The 22,802-nt window shown below is 26.7% G+C and overlaps 1 protein-coding gene across 2 annotated transcripts in view; it reads left to right on the forward strand.

Annotated features, from left to right (window-relative positions):
* The window catches only part of Eip63E (cyclin dependent kinase Eip63E), a 528,239-nt gene extending 517,052 nt beyond the window's left edge, over nt 1-11,187 (forward strand). For both annotated transcript variants that reach the window (XM_065506488.1, XM_065506489.1), the window contains one exon: nt 10,882-11,187. In XM_065506488.1, the coding sequence (XP_065362560.1) occupies nt 10,882-10,946 (65 nt within the window). In that variant the 3' untranslated portion in view covers nt 10,947-11,187. The remainder of the gene's footprint in view (nt 1-10,881) is intronic.
* Nucleotides 11,188-22,802: the final 11,615 nt, after the last annotated feature.

Genomic DNA, 22,802 nt, shown 5'->3' on the forward strand with positions numbered 1-22,802 from the left:
ATTTTTACGTTGAATAATAACTATTTTAGACGGATTTTTATATTTAAAGCCACAGAATAACTTATAAAATAAAATTTTTGATAAAAGTAAAATATGTAGCTATGTGGTCATAATCGGGGTTGTCATAGAATCCAATCATTGTCGGAATCGGTTTTGAAAACGTCAGAAAAAGTATATTGGTCTCGTCAAATCGAATGTTATCGGTTTTATATTCGATCTAGAATTAAATTCTTTAAACAAAAAATTACATTGGATTTCATAAGTCAAATGTACCTTTTTTGTCTTCTTCAAAAACGATTCCGACAATGATTGGATTCTATGACAACCCCGTATTTATCCAAATTATACCCAAACTTATTATTTACTCTTTTCCTGAAATTATATTATACTCTTCCTCTACACCTTCTATAGTTTTAACCAGAATTTACCACATTTTAATAAAAACAACTTCACACACATTGATGTATATTTACTAGAACTTATGTATTTTCTTTGCAGTCTAAAATGTTGCCCTTTTTCTGCCCTGTTTTTCGGAAAAAGCTTATATATCAAATTGTGCAGTTTATTCGAAAATCTTATTTGAATTCAAAAATTATATAATACGAGGTCTCTTAAACACCTTAAATTTGATACCAAATTGATCTGCAATAGATGTCAGATTTTGCAAACAAGGGGCAGAAAAAATGCAACATTTTATTCCAGAAATGAAAACGGCTTATTTTCAATTATTTACTAAATAAACATTTCTAATATTCAAGCTTGACACAGGTTTTGTACACAGCAATTTGTAAAGTATCGAAAGATTTCGTAAAAACTAGAAAATTTGTACACTTTTTTTAATGAATTGTTTTTTTTTGGGTTCATATTTTCTAAAGAATTTTTAATTTCATATCCAAAGGACCTATGAGACTTAGACAAGTCTTTGACTCTAACACTTATTCGGTCTAAGATTTATTTAATGTTTATTTGCTGAAACTATGCTAATGATTTTGTAGCACTAAAACACTTGCCATCTGCAACTGCTTCATTTATAATTTAAGGAAAATTATGTTATTTTCTATTCGCTCATACGCAACATTTAAGTTGTACTAAAAAATCCAAAAATTTTACCAACTCTCCATGTTCTTCTCAAGTACTTTATGGTGTATTTAGCTCATTAACAAATGATCTAAAAACTACAACTGCTAAAACATTAACATTTTACTCGTTGTAAATACATACATACAACACAAATCAAAATGCCAAATGAATGTGTAATTTTTTTCAGTTGCATGCTCGTATTTCCTGTGTTAATTATTTCGAAAATCTCTATATGGGATTTCGCGCTAAGCCACTTATCTAACCTGCAATTATTGCAAAAACACATGAGTTTCTACCGTATTCATATCATCAGCATATTGTACTACTACTGAGCATTATACAGATTTAATAATTTTTATTACACCGTCAGTATCTGTTTCAGTAAAATGATAATCATCCGCCTCATTATAAGCATCTGCAAACGTATGTTGCACTTAATATGGATGTGTGTCTTTCAGTGCAAACATTAAAACTGTAATCATCTCTTGTGTTTAAAACTAATTAACTTTAAAATGCAAATACAACCAATTTGTTAATATTATGCAAGTATGATAAGGAAAATGCAAGAGTAACGTGATGGAATGAAATTTAAACCCTTAAATAAGCCGTTTCTCGTTCAGTTGTGCGAAAATATTTTTATAAATTTATTTAAAATACTTTTTTAGATATGGCTATAAAAGTAAAGTGTTTTCAGACTCATAACTATTTAAAACATCAAAACTTTTTCTTAATAATTTCCATATTTGGCTAATAAAGCGATTGATGTTTAAGATGAAGATACAAGAAGTTTCGCACCATTCATATGTAAAAGAATTAATCCAAACCTTTTAACAAGAGCAGAGTTATTCAGGTTTAAAAATCAAATGTTTTATTGAACTTAGTTGGCAGTGGGCAGTGAACTATTCTGAATATATATTTTCATCAAAAAATCTCCATTAGTTTTCGAGATATATCATTAGACTAAAATCTGTATTAAAAATTCACCTACTAGACAATTCTGTGCTCCTAATAATCCAAAAAAAATTCCTCCATTTTAGCAAATTTTTTAAATTTTAAAGCGATTGTTAGCTTCGTGTGATTTTGTGCTGTAACTTCTATATTTACTGACCAATAGCAATGAAATTTTGTATAATTGTAGTTTAAATGTTGGGCTGTCAGTATGTTAAAGAAGTCGTCTAAAATATTTGCAAACAAAAGAGTTGATTTAAGTTTTAAAAAGCATATGAATAATTGAATATTGTGGCAGTGGGCGCTAAATATCAATTTTTTTAAAGAGTCCATTTCTCGTTCTATCATTTTATGGTTATTTATTCAATGTATCTCATATACTTTTTGAGATATGTCGATTACAGCAATATCAATTTTAAACGTTTTTAGACTCAAAACACGATCTTAACATACAAAGTTTTTTCTTTATAACTTCCACATTTTTAGAGCAATGCAATGAAATTATAGAGAAAGATATGGGAGGTGAAGTACTTTTAATATGTAGAAGAACCAATACATAGTTTTTAATGAGGGCAGAGTTATTCCATTTTTTAATTTTAACGCTTTATTTAAAGTAGTGGGCGTGGCAGTGGGCGGCAATGTTTTACCTATACGGATAGCCCACTTCTCATTCTATCCCGAGTACTTATTTTCATCAAAATATCTCTTTTAGTTTTCAAGATATACCGATTAGAGTAAAAAATATATTCAAAATTCACCTCCTACTGAATTCTGTTCTCCTAGTAATCAAAAAAAATTCCTCGATTTGCTTAAACGATTTTTTATAATTTTAAGCACTTGTTAGCTTCGGATGATTTTGTGCTGTAACGTTTACATTTATTTACCAAATGCGACGAAATTTTGTGGACTTGTAAAGAAAATGTTGGGCTATCAGAATATTAAAAAAGTCAGCAACGATATTGGCAAACAAAAAAGTTATTTAAGTTTTAAAACCAAATGAATAATTGATTACTGTAGGCGTGGCAGTGGGCGCTAAATTTCAACTTTTTTAAAGAGCTCATTTCTCGTTCTATCTTATTAAGCTTATTTCATAAACGTATCTCTTATAGTTTTGGAGATATGTCGCTTACATCAAAATCAATTTTAAACGCTTTTAGACTCAAAACACTGTTTTAACATACAAACTTTTTTCTTTATAACTTCCACATTTGTGGAGCAATGCCAATGAAATTCTTGAGGAATGTAGAGGAGCTATGTTCTATTAACATGTGTAAGAATTAATACATACTTTTTAACAAGAGCCGAGTTATTACAGTTTTTACTTTTAACGCATTATTTAAAGTAGTGGGCGTGGCAGTGGGCTGCAATGTTTTACCTTTACGGTACATAGTTTTTAACTAGACTTGAGTTATTCCATTTTTTACTTTTAATGCATTATTTAAAGTAGTGGGCGTGGCAGTGGGCGGCAATGTTTTACCTATATGGATAGCCCACTTCTCATTCTATTCCGAGTACTTATTTTCATCAAAATACCTCTTTTAGTTTTCAAGATATACCGATTAAAGTAAAAAAATATATTCAACATTCACCTCCTACTGAATTCTGTTCTCCTAGTACTCCCTAGAAATTTGTCATTGATTTTTAACGAAATTTTATAATATTCGGCGCTTGTTAGCTTTGAGTGATTTTTTGCTATAACATCAAAATTTGTTGACCAATTGTGATGAAATTTTGTTGGCTTATAGAAGAAACATTCGGCTATCAGTATGTTAGAGAAGTCGTCTATGATATTTGCAAACAAAAAAGTTCTTTAAGTTTTAAAACCAAATAATTAATTGATTAATGTAGGGCGTGAGTATAAACTCTTTTAAAGAGCACTTTTCTCGTTCTATCATTTTAAGCTTATTTCATAAATTTATCTCTTATACTTTTTGAGATATGTCGATTAGGGCAATATCAATTTTAAACGTTTTTAGACACAAACACAATCTTAACATAAAAACTTTTTTTCTTTATAACTTCCACATTTGTGGATCAATGCCAATGAAATTCTAGAGAAATGTAGAGGAGCTATAGTACTATTAATATATGGAAGAATTAATACAAAGTTTTTAAAAAGACCCGATTTATTACAGTTTTTACTTTTAATGCATTATTTAAAGTAGTGGGCGTGGCAGTGGGCGGCCATGTTTTACCTATATGGATAGCCCACTTTTCATTCTATCCCGAGTACTTATTTTCATCAAAATATCTCTTTTAGTTTTCATGATATACCGATTAGAGTAAAAAATATATTCAAAATTCACCTCCTACTGAATTCTGTTCTCCTAGTACTTCCTAGAAATTTTTCATTGATTTTTAACGAAATTTTGTAATATTCGGCGCTTGTTAGCTTCGAGTGATTTTTTGCTATAACTTCTAAATTTGTTGACCAATTGCAATGAAATTTTGTAGGCTTATAGAGGAAACATTCGGCTATCAGTATGTTAGAGAAGTCGTCTAAGATATTTGCAAACAAAAAAGTTATTTAAGTTTTAAAACCAAATGAATAATTGATTATTGTAGGCGTGGCAGTGGGCGCTAAATATCAACTTTTTTAAAGAGCTCATATCTCAATCTACCGTTTGAAGCTTATTTCATAAATTTATCTCTTATACTTTTTGGGATATATCGATTAGAGTAAAATCAATTTAAAACGTTTTAAAACTTCTAACATACAAACTTTTTTCTTTGTAACTTGCACAGTTATGGAGCAATGGCAATGAAATTCTAGAGAATGATAGGGGCGGTCAAGAACTTTTAATATGTAGAAGAACTAATACATAGTTTTGAATGAGGGCAGAGTTATTCCATTTTTTTAATTTTAACGCTTTATTTAATGTAGTAGGCGTGGCAGTGGGCGGTATTTTTTCACCTGTACGGATAGCCCACTTCTCAGTCTATCCCGTATACTTATTTTCATCAAAATGTCTCATTTAGTTTTCAATATATACCGATTAGAGTAAAAGATATCTTCAAAATACACCTCCTGCTGAATTCTGTTCTCCTAGTACTCTCAAGAAATTTTTAACAAAATTTTTCCATTTTCTGCGCTTTTGAACTTCGAGTAATTTTTTGCTATAAATCTACATTTTTTTCACATTTAATGAACATTTTGTGCAAATAATTAATGAAGAGTTAACGGAAATAAATACTTACTTATAGGGAACATAATTATGCAAATGTTAAACATTTTGCTTTTAAGAATTATATTTATTTTAAATAAATTTACAAATAAATATTAATATAATATGTGTACAATTAATTGTATTTTAGTTTGATACTTTTCCTTTAATGGATGTTGGATTTATAGAAAACTTCGATGATGCGGTTGACTTCAATTGCCTTTGCACCTTTCAAATTTTTGTTAAGATTCCAAACAAGTTTGTTTCCCTTAAGATCTGAAAATAATGAAAAATTACATGTGAGATAAAGTAGTTAACGAGTAATTTCAACTACTGATTGTTGCAGTTGTGCAACAACTTTAAGTTCAGGTTCAAACAACAAGATCTTTTGTTTGTTTGAAGGACGCCACTCTAAAGGAATATTTTTTGTCAAAATACAAATATTTTTTGTCAAAATACAAATATTTTTTTTAAAATTAAAATTAAATGAGCTAAATATAATTTCTGTTGGCATATTATGACTTTAAAAGAAATAACAAATATTCCCTATCTTTATATTTTTAAATTATGTGTTAATATGATTTAAAAAGATACTTGTAATTGAAACACAGTGTATATGATTCTTAGTTCTACTTAATAAATACATTCAAAATAAAATTAAAATTTTCATAGAATTTTTATTGATTGTTGTAAAATTCTAATCAAATACAACAATGAGCTCTATTCCAGTAAATTATTCATGTTTATGAAATTAAATATTTCTGGTGTAATAAAGCGTTAAAATAATGCAATAATGTATTAAATAGATTTTACACTAATTTATAATTTAATGCCTACTTAAATCACTAAACATACAGTTCGAAAATAATAATACGATTTAGAAAAAATTAAAAATATTTTATTGTTTTTAATACAAATTTAGCAAATACCAACTAATACAATATAGATACAACAAAAAAAAAAGAAGAATTATGCAAACAATTAATTTCAAATTGAATTTTATTGCAAATTTGAAACCAAACTAAAACAAATAAATTCATGCAGATGATTTATTTTAGAGTGGCTTAATTTATTACATTTTGTTTTTTATTTTATTTTATTATATTATATTTTCTATTTAAAAACATTTGATTAACTTTTGTTAAAACACTTAAGCCAAATGCCAAACAACAACAATGATAATAATACATATTTGTTTTTGAAAACCACTTTCATTATGGATGAACATTTTATGGGAGTTGAATTGAATGCATTCAACTAAAATCGCATCGAGTCCTTCAATTATCGTCGAGTGTTTGTTTACTTTTGTTGCTGTTGTATTGTTACTGGCCAAGTAAACATTTAAAATCAACATTGCTCAACTTTAGCTGGTTTTTTTTAAACAAATATTTACATCATTTTTTGAAATTGGATGCCAAAATTAAAATGCCAACTACTGTAGTCAATTAGTGCTGACTGTTCCTATAACAACTGTGTTATGTAGGACTAGTTACTGACTGCCTGCTATTACATACTTTACTTCCCATTTTACTCTTGCTGCTACTTACTTGCCATTATGTTCTTCATACGTACCGTACGTTGTATATTGTGTATATTTATCAACTCTAATTGAGTTTAAATTAAATTCACTGAAATGGAAATTGAATTTTCTGTTTTTTCATTGTAAAGGAGAGAGTAATAGAGCTGTAAATTAAGGAAGCACCTGTTTTTTGCTGAACTTAAGAGGCTTTCAAAGGCTCCAACTGCAGGCGTCACCCTTTGTACACTTGTTAATAAAATTTAGGAAGAATGTAAATTTTAAACCAAAATTTCAGTTACGAAAAAGGCGGTAAAAAAAAATCACGAACAAGTGGAGTTAATGCAATTGCTTACACACTTCGTCGTTCGTCGCTTAGCGCCACCAATTAGCCAGATATACAACTTGATCGGATTTAAAACTAGTTTGGTCCCAAAACATGGGCATATCACACGACAACGCTCCAACTCTCACAGCCAAATCTATTAAGCAGTGGATTCATGGGATCTTAACCCACTAATGCCCAAGCATACCCAAGGTACTCATCGCAAAAATGTCAATAAATGCAAATATAACTGATTTTGCATTTCAAAAACTCACGTAACACTTGCTAAAGAATGCACTTAAATTATTTTATAAAGCTTTCAAAGTTTTTGAAATAAAATATCAGTTATATTTGTATTTATTGGCATTTTGCGATGAATGCCTTGAGGCATGCTTAAGCATTAGAGGGATAATAATATGGAAAATATCGGGGATGACTTGTTACAAACAAATAGTAGTTAAATGAAGCTATTAAAGATACCGGGATCTTAATATCTCTATTTATATAAGATCGCTTTACCGCTCAATGTACGATCTTTACAGTTCTAGTTCAGTTCTAGTTCAGTTCTAGTTCAGTTCTAGTTCAGTTCTAGTTCAGTTCTAGTTCAGTTCTAGTTCAGTTCTAGTTCAGTTCTAGTTCAGTTCTAGTTCAGTTCTAGTTCAGTTCTAGTTCAGTTCTAGTTCAGTTCTAGTTCAGTTCTAGTTCAGTTCTAGTTCAGTTCTAGTTCAGTTCTAGTTCAGTTCTAGTTCAGTTCTAGTTCAGTTCTAGTTCAGTTCTAGTTCAGTTCTAGTTCAGTTCTAGTTCAGTTCTAGTTCAGTTCTAGTTCAGTTCTAGTTCAGTTCTAGTTCAGTTCTAGTTCAGTTCTAGTTCAGTTCTAGTTCAGTTCTAGTTCAGTTCTAGTTCAGTTCTAGTTCAGTTCTAGTTCAGTTCTAGTTCAGTTCTAGTTCAGTTCTAGTTCAGTTCTAGTTCAGTTCTAGTTCAGTTCTAGTTCAGTTCTAGTTCAGTTCTAGTTCAGTTCTAGTTCAGTTCTAGTTCAGTTCTAGTTCAGTTCTAGTTCAGTTCTAGTTCAGTTCTAGTTCAGTTCTAGTTCAGTTCTAGTTCAGTTCTAGTTCAGTTCTAGTTCAGTTCTAGTTCAGTTCTAGTTCAGTTCTAGTTCAGTTCTAGTTCAGTTCTAGTTCAGTTCTAGTTCAGTTCTAGTTCAGTTCTAGTTCAGTTCTAGTTCAGTTCTAGTTCAGTTCTAGTTCAGTTCTAGTTCAGTTCTAGTTCAGTTCTAGTTCAGTTCTAGTTCAGTTCTAGTTCAGTTCTAGTTCAGTTCTAGTTCAGTTCTAGTTCAGTTCTAGTTCAGTTCTAGTTCAGTTCTAGTTCAGTTCTAGTTCAGTTCTAGTTCAGTTCTAGTTCAGTTCTAGTTCAGTTCTAGTTCAGTTCTAGTTCAGTTCTAGTTCAGTTCTAGTTCAGTTCTAGTTCAGTTCTAGTTCAGTTCTAGTTCAGTTCTAGTTCAGTTCTAGTTCAGTTCTAGTTCAGTTCTAGTTCAGTTCTAGTTCAGTTCTAGTTCAGTTCTAGTTCAGTTCTAGTTCAGTTCTAGTTCAGTTCTAGTTCAGTTCTAGTTCAGTTCTAGTTCAGTTCTAGTTCAGTTCTAGTTCAGTTCTAGTTCAGTTCTAGTTCAGTTCTAGTTCAGTTCTAGTTCAGTTCTAGTTCAGTTCTAGTTCAGTTCTAGTTCAGTTCTAGTTCAGTTCTAGTTCAGTTCTAGTTCAGTTCTAGTTCAGTTCTAGTTCAGTTCTAGTTCAGTTCTAGTTCAGTTCTAGTTCAGTTCTAGTTCAGTTCTAGTTCAGTTCTAGTTCAGTTCTAGTTCAGTTCTAGTTCAGTTCTAGTTCAGTTCTTGTTCAGTTCTAGTTCAGTTCTAGTTCAGTTCTAGTTCAGTTCTAGTTCAGTTCTAGTTCAGTTCTAGTTCAGTTCTAGTTCAGTTCTAGTTCAGTTCTAGTTCAGTTCTAGTTCAGTTCTAGTTCAGTTCTAGTTCAGTTCTAGTTCAGTTCTAGTTCAGTTCTAGTTCAGTTCTAGTTCAGTTCTAGTTCAGTTCTAGTTCAGTTCTAGTTCAGTTCTAGTTCAGTTCTAGTTCAGTTCTAGTTCAGTTCTAGTTCAGTTCTAGTTCAGTTCTAGTTCAGTTCTAGTTCAGTTCTAGTTCAGTTCTAGTTCAGTTCTAGTTCAGTTCTAGTTCAGTTCTAGTTAAGTTCTATTTAAGTTCTATTTAAGTTCTAGTTCAGATCTAGTTCAGATCTAGTTCAGATCTAGTTCAGGTTCTAGTTCAGGTTCTAGTTCAGTTCTAGTTTATGATCTAAATGAAAAAATCCGGCAAATTAGGATTCCTACTAATTAAAGTAAAATAATATTAAAAATCAGTCCCAGTACTTTCAAGAAATTTTCTCTGAAAAGTCTTCACTAAGTTTTAAGAACATAAGCGTTTAAAGTATTAAAGGATGTTCAAAGAAGTGTCAGCCTAATTTACTTTGAGTTTTTATTTTTTTGTGGTCATCAGAAGTCTTTCGTCTGAAATGTTAATGCAGTTAAACAATTTGTGACCTGTTAATAATGATAGCTAATGAGGGAAATAAATATTTTGTTACATTAAATCACTTATTTAAAAACTGTATAAAAAAAAGCCTTTATGTTTCAAAATATTTCTCTATATATTTGCTAAAGACTGTTCAAATATATTTTCAAAGCAATCCACCCGTATCATTTAAAACCAGAGCAAATATTAAACATGATTTTAATTTTCACTACCTATAACTATACTACTATACGCCTTTGACCCCTGCCAGCAGCTACATATAAAATTCTGTGGTTTTCATCAGTGTAAATATAAGTATAGGTCCGTCCGTTTGTCTGTCCATCTGCTTGTCTACCTAATGGTTTTTACTCGTTTATTCAATTATACTTATTTGTGGTTTCTATCGATATGTTTTATTTAGCAGGTTTTTTTTGAACATATTATACATATATTTTGCTGTTCTATAAATAATTAATTCTCTTATTAAATTTTACTAATTTAAAATATGTTATAAATGTTCTGTTCTGCTGAGTCCTTTATGTTGCATTTTCAACGTGATAATTAATTATAGATTTTTTAATTAAAACTATTTTTGTTTGAAACTTGCAATGCAGCTTTCATAGTTTTATTTTTAATTGAAATAATTATTTAATGTAAACAGGATTATTTGTTTGGTTCGTGTTTTTTTTTTGGAGTTTTTTTGTAATTTAGTCAAATGTGGTTTTTGTGGCCAAAATGATTATCTCCCACATAAGCTGTGTGTAAACAAATGTTTATTTAAATTTTCAATTAAAAATATATGCTATGGAAATTTATAATTGTTTATTAAAACATTTATCAAAGCTGATTTTTTTTTTATTTTTTGTGTAATGAGTGTAAATAATAAAAAAACTATATTTAAATTTAAGTTGAAATTTAAGAAATAAATAAATTAAATATTTAAATTAAAGTACTTTGTAATATAAAATGTATAGATTTATGTATTTTCCAGTTGGTAATTTTACATTCCTCCTGAATTTCTCACACATTTTAATAATTTTCAGCAGAATAAATAAAAAATTGTCATGAGATTTCATAGATATTTTTAAAACCTCGAATTTTGGATAATATTTTAATGAATAGCTGTTAGAAAGGCAATGAAAAATCTCTATAAAAGAATTATAAAATGTAATTCATTATTTCTTTACATTGAAATTAGAGTTTAGAGTTCTTGCTAAAAAATAAATATAAAAATGGACTTAGCACTCTTGTCCCCTATGTCTGAGAAATCTATTAACGTTTCTATCTTTCTTTCTTTTTCCAGAAACCTCCATATTTACGGTTGAAGGTGTGCATTTGTATCCGGAGCCCAATAGACAGAGTAAATGAAAATTAAAGCAAGTCCTATCAGTGGATGGTGTACGTTTCTACTGTTAGCAGTAACAATTAAATACTACAACACCAACAACTACAACATTATTAACTAAAACAACATAAACTACTACTACAACAACAACAAAACAGCCATAAATGATATCTTAACATTAAAAACCAACAACAACAAAAAACACACACTATATAATTTAATTTTAAATGTAAAACATAAATAAAAAATAATAATTTTATATTATTTTTTAGAGTATTTTTCTTTTTAACCAACAAAAAAAAAATTACAAATAATTTTCCTCAATTGTTTAATTTCTTTAATTATATAATTTCTTTAAATCTAACTTCAAAACTAAAACATGTGAAAAGAAAACCGCAACAGACAAAGAATGGAAAAAAACACACTAAAATTTAAATAAAACGAAACAAAATAAAATGTTTAAAATATTCTGAAAAACCAAGATAACTAAATTTAAGTAACTAAATTTAATTATAAAATTAACTAGTTTAACTAAAATACAAAAAAAAAAACAAAATTAAATTTAAATTCAATAAAAAAACGCCAAAAAAAATTCGAATGAAAAAAACATTTATCTAAAATAAACAACAAAAAAAAATAGTCGAACAACAATTAAAGTAGTTATAAAATTAAAAAAAAACAAGAAATAAACACGTGCCTCCAGGTCCTCAGGTCCTTGATGAGCGTAAGCACAACAACAACAAGAAAAAAACTAAATCACAAATACGATTTAACATAAAAAATCCAAAACATCAAAATAAATGAAAAACCTCAAAAATTAAGAAAAAAAAACTAAATAAAATAAATACGTTAATTAAACACCACTTTTTAAAAATTTTGGAATCTTACAAAAAAAAACACAAAATAACACAAATTGTTGCAGCTTTTTAAAGCACTTTAAAAACGTTATAAAAATTAACTTAATATTACACAGTTTCTATTTTGTTTTAGTTAAAAGGGGAGAAGTTTTTTTCAGCAGGAAAAATAAATTTGTTTAAAATTTTTATTTCTTGTAATAAATACACAGAAAAAATTATATTTCAATTCAAACATTTATCCCATATTGAACTGGTTTCAATTATTTCATAATTAAATCAAGTATTCATTTGCTCAAAAACATAATATCTTGATATTTTCTATTGAATTTTGAGTTTTGAATTTGATTATTTTGACAATTGAATATACAATTTCGTTATTGGTTGAATTTCAAATACAAAAATTATTGAATAGATAATTTTCGTAATTGAAACACAAAAAAATAACAAAAATGTGTTTTCAATTACGAAAATTATCTATTCAATAATTTTTGTATTTGAAATTCAACCAACAACGAAAATTGTATTTTCAATTGTCAAAATAATCAAATTCAAAACTCAAAATTCAATAGAAAATATCAAGATATTTTGTTTTTGAGCAAATGAATACTTGATTTAATTATGAAATAATTGAAACCAGTTCAATGTGTGACAAATATTTGAATTGAAACGGTTTAAGAAATAGTTTTTTCTGTGTAACAAGTAATTTTTCAATTTTCAATAGAAATTTAAACACATTTTTTGTTAAAATTTCATTCATGTTTCTAACATCTTGTCTATACAGGACCTGTTCCATTGGCTGTCTGCAGTGACACAAGTTTATTATAGCCTACAACACGATAGTTTAGGTTATTAGTCTAACACCCACCATAATGTATACCGATCGACTCAGAATCACATTCTAAGTTGATTAATGATGTCCGTCCGTCTGGCTGGCTGTGCGCCAAGTACAGGTCGCTATTTTGAAGATATTTCGATCAAATTAATCACATGCTTTTTTTTCTATTGAAACTAGCTGAAATCGGTTAATTATTTCACCTATCCCCTATGCAAATGTCCTCCCGAAAAACGAATTTATCGGTCATAAATGTTAAAGTATATAGGTATATACGAAAATTTCGCTCCAAATAAATTGTATATATACGGAAGTCATTTCACCTAATTTTATGATGATCGGTCCACAATTAGTCATAGTTCTGATATATGGCCCACTTCCTAAAATCACTTTAAGGAGCATAAATCTCTTTAAAAGCTATATATATATAAATGAAAGCGATTTGGCTGGAGCGATTTGGCAGATTTTTTTTTATCCGATTCGAAATTTTCAGGAGATGGTTTGTAAAGAAAAAAAAATCAAAAATTCCGGGTAAAACTCGGAATAGCTCCCTAAAGTATGCAGTACAAATTTAGATATTTTATTTGCAAATAAATAAGAACAGAAATTTGAAGAACTAACATTAGTAAATGCAACCGGGCGAAGCCGTTGCGGTCAACTAGTGTAGAAATAAATCACACGGACGAATCTCATGGAGATCGGCCCATAGCTCCTATTTTAGGCCCACTTCCGAAAATCACTGACGAATATATATTATTCACCCTTATCGGCTATAACATGTGAAAATTATTTTCTCATGAAATATCCCTCGAATGGAAAATTGCTATCGTGATATTCCCCTGAACTTTTCATTCACAATAGTTGATTTTGTTCGTAACAGCTGTTTAGTGTTTACAAAATTCCATCTAAAAATGTCACAATATGGCGAATTTTTTCACGTGAACAAAGTTGATGAACGAAAAATCGAAAAAGGGAACATGTTTTATGTGAAATATTCACCACTTTCCTGGAAAACATATGAAATTTATTTTCTCATGAAAAATCCATTTCCCTAGAAAGGAAAATTGCTATCGCGATTTTCCCATTAATTTTTTATTCACAATAGTTTTTTTATTTTGCTCGCTGTTTATTGCTTACAAAATTCCATATGGGAAACTTTTCACGTGAACAAAGTTGATGAACGTAAATGTGAAATATTGAGTCGCGATAAGGGGGTGAATGATATTTTAAACGAAAAATGTTTCTACTAATTTACTCATGTGTAGGATATTATATGGTCGGGTTTGACTGACAATACCTTCTTACTCTTTTTTTATTGAAAATTTCGAAAAAAAAAAAATTCATGGAATGGTATAAAAGTTGCTTAAGTGCTTGTAGGTATTTCACCAAATCGTCAGATTATTTTTGTTTTGGCTCGGTATTGTGAAAAGCGACAAAAATGTTTTACATGTTTTTACATATTCCAGGATTATTCTCAATCAGAAAAATGTGAGCTCGGATTGAACACAGATTGGCTTTTGGAGAACATTGCATTATTTATGGCGTTTTCTTTTCTGGCATAATTGATGCCTTTATTCTGCTTTTTACCCTTTTCTGTGTTATTTTCTAAAAACATGTAGTTTTTTAAGGGTATAACATGTTCTTTTCAAATAATGTTGTCCTAAAACCCCGAAGATATGCTACACGCTTCACCCTCAATTTTATCAAAGGCTTAGAAATGCAACACTTTTTTAAATCGCAAAATGTATAGTTTTACAACATTTAGAAGGTACGTAGAAGAAAATTGCATAATGGTAATGGTTTTTGTTCTATTGTGATTGTAATCTTTAATAAATGGTACAAAATATATTGGCAACATTTTGTGTCAGAATAGAAAACGCCATTAGTCATCTGAATCTAAAACATGCACTTATAGACCGATGCAAGATAGTATTTCTATGGACCATCTGATATTTAGATCTTGGCTATTTATGGACCGATATATTGATATATCATTCATGTTTGTTAGTTATTTAAAGGGGGTCGAAAATGAAAATTTTCAAAATTTTAAACCAACTTCGAATGACTGATTTGAAAGGCTTACAACTTTTTTATATTATGTTTTTTCTTGCTGGAACCTGTTTAAAAAGTGCAACCTTTCTAGACCTTTGATAAAATTGGGGGGTGAAAAATGCAGCATATTTTCGGGGTTTTAGGGCAACATAATTTTAAAAGAACACCTTATACCAAAATTAAATTTTTTTCAGAAAAGAAGAGAAAGAGGCTAAAAGGGAAAATAAAGGCATAATTTAGGCTAGAAAAGAAAATGCCATTAGTGTTTGTCAAAATGGCTCCATATTATTATTATTTAAGGGTGAGCATTTTTTTCATTAAAAATTAACAAAGTAATCTATGTTTAAAAACATAGCACAGTTTCAGGCGCAGTATTAATACAAAATAAAACTTAAACGCCAAAGCATTTATTAAAAGAAATCTGTTTAAAATAACAATTAATCAAAAAAGGAATTTTCCAAAACTTAAATATTTGAAATTTAAAATGTCATAAAAAAGGTCACTAAGGAAAAATCTAAATAAAAAAAGATACCTACACATTTAAGCTTGAAACTGAAAAATTATTTAATATTTTCCAAAACAAATATTGCCCTGTTTAAGCTCTTTAAATGTAACCTGCTTTAAAATTCTTCTCCCGCCATATAAAAATAAAACATATTTTAATAAAACAAAAACCACAACAATATCATTATTATTCAAAAAAGTATTTTATAGATCAAACAAACAATTAAGACTCAGAGACACAAAGTTTTGTTGATTCACTCATAATTAGATTTATGACTTTTTTTCCTACCCTTCTTTTTTTTCATTGTTATGTAAATGAAAGAAAAATACTATAAAAAAAAGTTATAAATTTGTTTATACTAAAAACTAATTGTTTTTATCTCTTTTGCAATGTATTATTATTATTTTTTTGCCCTTTTATATACACATTTATTATTTTATTTTACAATTATATTATTATTTTTTTCGAACTAATGTTTGCCAATAATTAAATTTATTTTTTTTCTGTTTAATAAAACAATTTTGTATTATAGTAAAATTTAATTAATATACATACATATAAAAGAAATATAATATTATATATATTTTTTATAAATTAATGATTTAAAAAAGTAAAAAAATATAAAAAAAGAATATTTTTGTTAAATTAATTTCAAAATAATATGCAATTAGACAGTGTGACAGGGGAAGTAAATGGACAAATTAAAAATTAAAAAAACTCTTGTTTAAATTCCTATCCTAAAAAGTCTTTTGCATATAATTTTTATTTAATCGGTAGCTTTTTTTATAATAAAAAACCTTAAAATTTGTTCATTTTCTCTCTGTTAACACTTTATTTTTTCACATTTTTCCAATGTTTGTAAAATATTTGCAATTTAAGCAACAAAAAAAAGAAAAGTTAAACTTATTATCTCTGAAATTTAAATTCATTTAAGCACTACATACATACTTGTCTTTTCTAATTTGTTTATTATTAATATTAATATTATAATTTTTATTTTTACGTGTGTTATCATTTGATTTGATTATAGTTTATGCAATTAGTGATATATATAAAATTTGTATGATAATTAATAATTATTATTTTTTAATAACATGAATTTAAAAACAATTTTTAAGTGATTAATAATAAAATGAAAAACATTTTTAATAGATTCTTTATATTTTTCGTTTGTTTTCTTTTATTTTTTGGGAATAATTTTTGGTTTTATTTTTTCAGTAAAAAGATTTTCATGAATTTATGTGAGCAGTATCTTGCTAGAAAATGAGCCACAATATAAGGCATTTGTTCAAAAATTGCTCTTAAAATCGATTGATATTTATCACAGCATACCAAATCTATCGCTTTAAATTGTATGAGTTCCCCTGAATTTTATTTTAGTGGAATGAATTTTCAAATTAGTTAAAGGGCGTGTTTTTGAAAAACATAAACAATACAAAATTCACACTACTACAAAAGTACGTACTTCTGTAAATTCAGAATTTGTCTCAAATACATAATCTAAATAACCAATATGGGAATTTTAAAATGTGGATTTTAATAAATACCTAAATTGGTAATTTTGTATACCCAAAATGGAAATTTTAAAAATTGCTTAGAAATTCTTTAATTTATTTAAAAATTGCTTTAATTTTTTTAAAGAAACAAAATAGTGAATTTTTATTAATTCCTAAATTGGGCATTTTGAATACTCAAAATGGGAGTTTTCAAAATCGTTTCGAAATTCTCCAGATTTATTAAAAATTACTTTAAATCTTATAAGGTAATAAAATAGTGAATTTTTGGAAATTCCCAAATTGGGGATTTTGAATACCCAAAATGGTAATTTTGAAAATTGCTTATAAATTCTTAATACATATTCATTTAAAAATAACTTTAAATGTTTTAAAGAAACAAAATAGTATTTTTTTAAAAATTCCTAAATTGGGGATTTTGAATACCCTAAATGGGAATTTTCAAATTGCCTAAAAATTCTTTAAATTCTTTAAATGGTAATTTTGAAAATTGCTTCGAAATTCTTTAGATTCATTTAAAAATAGCTTTGATCGTTTAAATTTAAGAAATTCTCCAGATTTATTTAAAAATTACTTTAAATCTTTTAAGGTAACAAAATATTGAATTTTTGGAAATTCCCAAATTGGGGATTTTGATACCCAAAATGGAAATTTTTAAAATTGCTTATAAATTCTTAATACATATTCATTTAAAAATAACTTTAAATGTTTTAAAGAAACAAAATAGTATTTTTTTAAAAATTCCTAAATTGGGGATTTTGAATACCCTAAATGGGAATTTTCAAATTGCCTAAAAATTCTTTAAATTCATTTACAATTTGCTCTAACGTTTAAATTTAGCAAAATAGTAGATTTAAATAAATTCCCAAAGTGGAGATTTTTAATACCCAAAATAGGAATTTTCCAAATTCCATACAAATTCTTTAGATTCATTCAATAATTGCTTTAAATGATTCAGTATAATAAAATAGTGAATTATAATAAAAACCTAAACTAAGGATTTTGAATACCCAAAATGGGAATTTTCAAAATTGCCTAAAAATGCTTTAGATTCATTTTAAAATAGCATCAAAAAAAATTTCAACATTTAAAAACTAATAAAATTTAAGATTTTGGTAAATTCCCAAAGTGGGGATTTTTAATACCCAAAATGGGAATTTTCCAAATTGCATAGAAATTCTTTCAATTCATTTAAAAATAGCTGTAAACATTTAAATTTATCAAATTGTTGATTTAAATAAATTCCCAAAGTGGGGATTTGTAATACCCAAAATAGGAATTTTCCAAATTGCATAGAAATTCTTTATATTCATTTAAAAATAGCTTTGAACGTTTAAATTTAACAAAATAATAATTTTTAAGAAATTCCTTATTGGGGATTTTTAATACCCAAAATAAGAATTTACAAAATTTTCTAGAAGTTCTTTAGATTAATTTAAATAGCACTAAACGTTTTTAAAAAAATTACAACGTTTTAAAACTAAAAAAAAATATTTTAGTAAATTCCCAAAGTGGGGATTTTTAATACCCAAAATGAGAATTTTCCAAATTACATAGAAATTCATTCGATTCACCTCTAAATTACTTTAAACATTAAATTTTAACAAAATAGTAGATTTATAAGACTAAAAATTCCTAAATTGGGGATTTTTAATACCCAAAATGGGAATTTTCGAAAATGCTTCAGAATTTGTCTCAAAATCTAATTGTTTATTATCTATAATTTGCTTTTTTTCTTTAATTTCCTTTCAAAACTTAAATAATTTACAAAATAAAACAAAAACTTTCCACACACAACAGGGACAGAGTAATTAAGAAATAAAACAGCAACAGGGCCGGATAAAAATAAATAATATAACCAACACCACCATCATCATCAAGAAAATATGCAAAATATTAAAAAAAAGAAAACAAAACAAATATCTATATAAATAAAGTAAAATATTAAAAATAAGTGACACTAATTAAAGAATAATGTTTTACATACTCAATATAAAATTTATAAGAATAACAACAGCAACAAAAAAAAAAAATAGAAAATATTTAAATATTTTCTATTTTTTTTTTTTGTATTAAATACAACAAACAAAAATAGTTATTAAATAAAATCAAAAACAGAAAAACCTTAAATAAATATAAAAAAAAAAACAAAGAAATACGAACAAAATTTTTAACATAAAATCAAAATATAAAAAAAAGAAGAAGAAAAAAAATTATAAAATAAATAACAAATTTTAACAACAACAACAAAGAAAACGTAATAAACTTTTTAGGTTAAAACTTTTTTTGTTTAACAACAAAAGACAGTTAGTAGGGAAATAAAAATATTAAAAAAGAAAAACCTAAACAACAAATTTAAACATTTTATTAGTGAAACAAAATATGAATGAACAAGAAAGATAAAACCTCAAACCATAAATTAATAAAATAAAAAAAACACAACATTTTCAATTTCGGTTTAAGCAAAAGTAGTAAAAATTAATTAAAATAAAAATTTTAAATTAAAACTAAAATAGTAGTTCAATTAGTAAATACAAATTTAAATTAAAATAATAAAATAAACAAAACTAAATATAGAGGCAAGTAGATTTTTGTTTTTCAAAATTTGACAGTAATTATGAAAGAAATACGATTGAGATTGGTTAGAAAATTAAAAAGCTAATAAAATGAGAATATGTGTTTATTCGGCTTGGAAGTTTGGCTGAATTTTTTGGTTATACCCTCCACTGTATAAAAACGACATTTTGTTTAAATAATTTTGTTAAAAAATATCAAAATAGTGGTTTTTAAAAAATTTTCAAATTGGAATTTACAAAATAGCTTAGAAATTCTTCAGATTCATTTAAAAATAGCTTTTAGCCTTTAAATTAAACTAAATAGCAAATTTTAATAAATTCCTAAATTGGGGATTTTGAATACCCAAATTGGGAATTTTCCAAATGACCTAGAAATTTTTTAGATTCATTTAAAAATAGTTTTCAGTCGTTAAATTTAACAAAATAGTAAATTTTAATAAATTCCTAAATTGGGGATTTTGAATACCCGAATTGGGAATTTTCCAAATTGCTTCGAAATTATTTAGAATCATTTAAAATTAGCTTGCAATCTTTAAATTTAACAAAATAGTAAAATTTAATAAATTCCTAAATTGGGGATTTTGAATACCCAAATTGGGAATTTTCCAAAAAACTTAGAAATTCTTTAGATTCATTTAAAAATAGGTTTTAGCCTTTATATTTAACAAAATAGTAAATTTTAATAAATTCCTAAATTGGGGATTTTAAATACCCAAATTGGGAATTTTCCAAAAAACTTAGAAATTCTTTAGATTCATTAAAAATAGTTTTCAGTCGTTAAATTTTACAAAATAGTAAATTTTAATAAATTCCTAAATTGGGGATTTTGAATACCCGAATTGGGAATTTTCCAAATTGCTTAGAAATTATTTAGATTCATTTAAAAATAGGTTTTAGCCTTTATATTTAACAAAATAGTATATTTTAATAAATTCCTAAATTTGGGATTTTGAATACCCAAATTGGGAATTTTCCAAAAAACTTAGAAATTCTTTAGATTCATTTAAAAATAGTTTTCAGTCGTTAAATTTTACAAAATAGTAAATTTTAATAAATTCCTAAATTGGGGATTTTGAATACCCGAATTGGGAATTTTCCAAATTGCTTAGAAATTATTTAGATTCATTTAAAATTAGCTTACAATCTTTAAATTTAACAAAATAGTAAATTTTAATAAATTCCTAAATTGGGGATTTTGAATACCCAATTTGGGAATTATCTAAATTGGTTAGAAATTCTTTAATTCATCTAAAAACGTATTTAAATGTCTAAAAGAAACAAAATATTAGATTTGAACAAATTCCTATATTGGGGATTTTTAATATCCAAAATGGGAATTTACAAAAATGCATAGAAAGTCTTTAAATCCTTGTAAAAAAAGTGTTAAAATGGCTAAAATTAAAATGAGAATTTCCGAAATTGCTTACAAGATATTTAAATTCATCGATTTGAACAAATTCCCAGATTGGGGAATTTTAATATCAAAAATGGGAATTTACAAAATTGCTTAGAAATTCTTTAGATTCATTAAAAATAGCTTTTAATATTTAAATTTAACAAAATAGTAAATTTTAATAAATTCCTAAATTGGGGATTTTGAGTGCCCAAATTGCTTTGAAATTCTTTTAAATCATCTAAAAACGTATTTAATATCTTAAAAGAAACAAAATATTTGATTTGAACAAATTTCTAGATTAAGGATTTTTAATACCCAAAATGGGAATTTACAAAAATGCTTAGTAATTCGTTCGATTCGTTTAAAAATAGTTTTCAATATTTAAATTTAACAAAATAGTAAATTTCAATAAAATCCTAAATTGGGGATTTTGAATACCCAAATTGGGAATTCTCCAAATTGCTTAGAAATTGTTTTAAGTCATCCTAAAAGAAGCAAGGTACATATTTGATTTGAACAAATTCCTAGATTGGGGATTTTTAATATCCAAAATGGAAATTTACAAAATTGCTTAGAAATATTACTTTTTCGAAAACCATTTTTTATGATCTAAAAAATGGCCAAACTGCTTCAATTCTAGTGGAACTGAATTTAACTAATTATATTATTTTCCAAGAACATATTTGAAAAATTTCTTTTAATTCACAAGTTCAATGTGGAGGGTATAAATCTAATATTATTTCGAGAAAGTTTATGCAAACAAATTTAAAAAAGAAAACAAAATGGTTGTATGAGTATTAGAAAATACTGGAAACAGCAAGAGATATAAAAGGTAATAATAGACAACAAAACAAACAAAAAAATAAAACATTTTTTTAAAACTTAAAATTATGCTGTGATTAACTAAAAAAAACATAGAAACAAACTAAGAAAAATTTAAATTATTTAACACAATAAAAAGAAAACAAAATTTAGACAACTTTTTGCGCAGCACTCAATACACAAACACTAAAAACCATTTAAAACTAACAAAAACTGTTCTAAAATTATTAAATACAATGAAAGAAATTACACTTGGCACCTTGATAAATCAATAATAATAATAAATATAAAAAAGAAATCTAAACGTTTCCTTATAATTTTCGATATTTCTTCATGGCGAATTTTGAGTGTAAACAAATTTAACATAATTTTTCTGTAAACATTTCCGTTCATTAAAAAGCAAGGAAAATTATAACAACAAATATAATTAAAAACAAATTAAAACATTTTATTTTATTTAGTTAAAATTTTGTATAAATTTTAAGCACTTTTCAAAAAAGAAAACGAAATAATTAAATTTAAAAAAAAAAAAAAAATGTAACGCACTTTTTGCACTTTCCCATCCCGGAGTTACGTCCATAGAATTTAAGCAATATTACTTTTGGTTTTTAACAAAATATGAGAAAAAACTACAAACAAATTGAACATTTAAATGAAATTGGTATAAAGCTAAGCTTTTTTATTATTTATTTAATAGTTTATTAATCATTTAAATTACTCTTGATTTAAGTTAAACAACATTTGCTTAGAGGTTTAATTTAGTAATAAAATTAATAACATTTTGAGATTTTATTTCTCCAAAATTGGGGATTTTAAATATCCAAACTGGGAATTTACAAAACAGCTAAGAAATTCTTTTAAAAATTGTTTTAAGTGTATGATACTCTGTTCGAAAGTGAAGCGTATCCCAGAGGGAGCGTTCTGGCCTATAAGGCGGGTGAGACAAAACTTAACAACAAAACATTCTAAATACTTTTTAACAGGTATTGCAACAATATGATGCAAATATGATTTTTTTTTATAGCGTTCAAGCAGCATTTCGGACATACAAAATCTTTCAAGGTCTCTCAGTTTCAATTCGTATAATACCCAATTTCCCTGCTTTTAGATAAATCCTCCTATAGATTTTGCAAGCTCATGTTGAGTTTGACAACAATCTTCACGGAGTAATGTCTCAAATTCTTGGTCTTCAAACATTTTTGGCTGGGCTGAGCGATATTTTTCTTCCGCGTCAAAATCACCACTTCTTACATCTCTCGCATGTTGAATCAGATGAAACACATTCACCATTAACTTTGGTGACAAATCGGAGTCCTTCAGCGGTA

This window comes from Calliphora vicina, chromosome 3 (assembly GCF_958450345.1).
Source record: "Calliphora vicina chromosome 3, idCalVici1.1, whole genome shotgun sequence".
Taxonomy (NCBI): Eukaryota; Metazoa; Arthropoda; class Insecta; order Diptera; family Calliphoridae; genus Calliphora; species Calliphora vicina.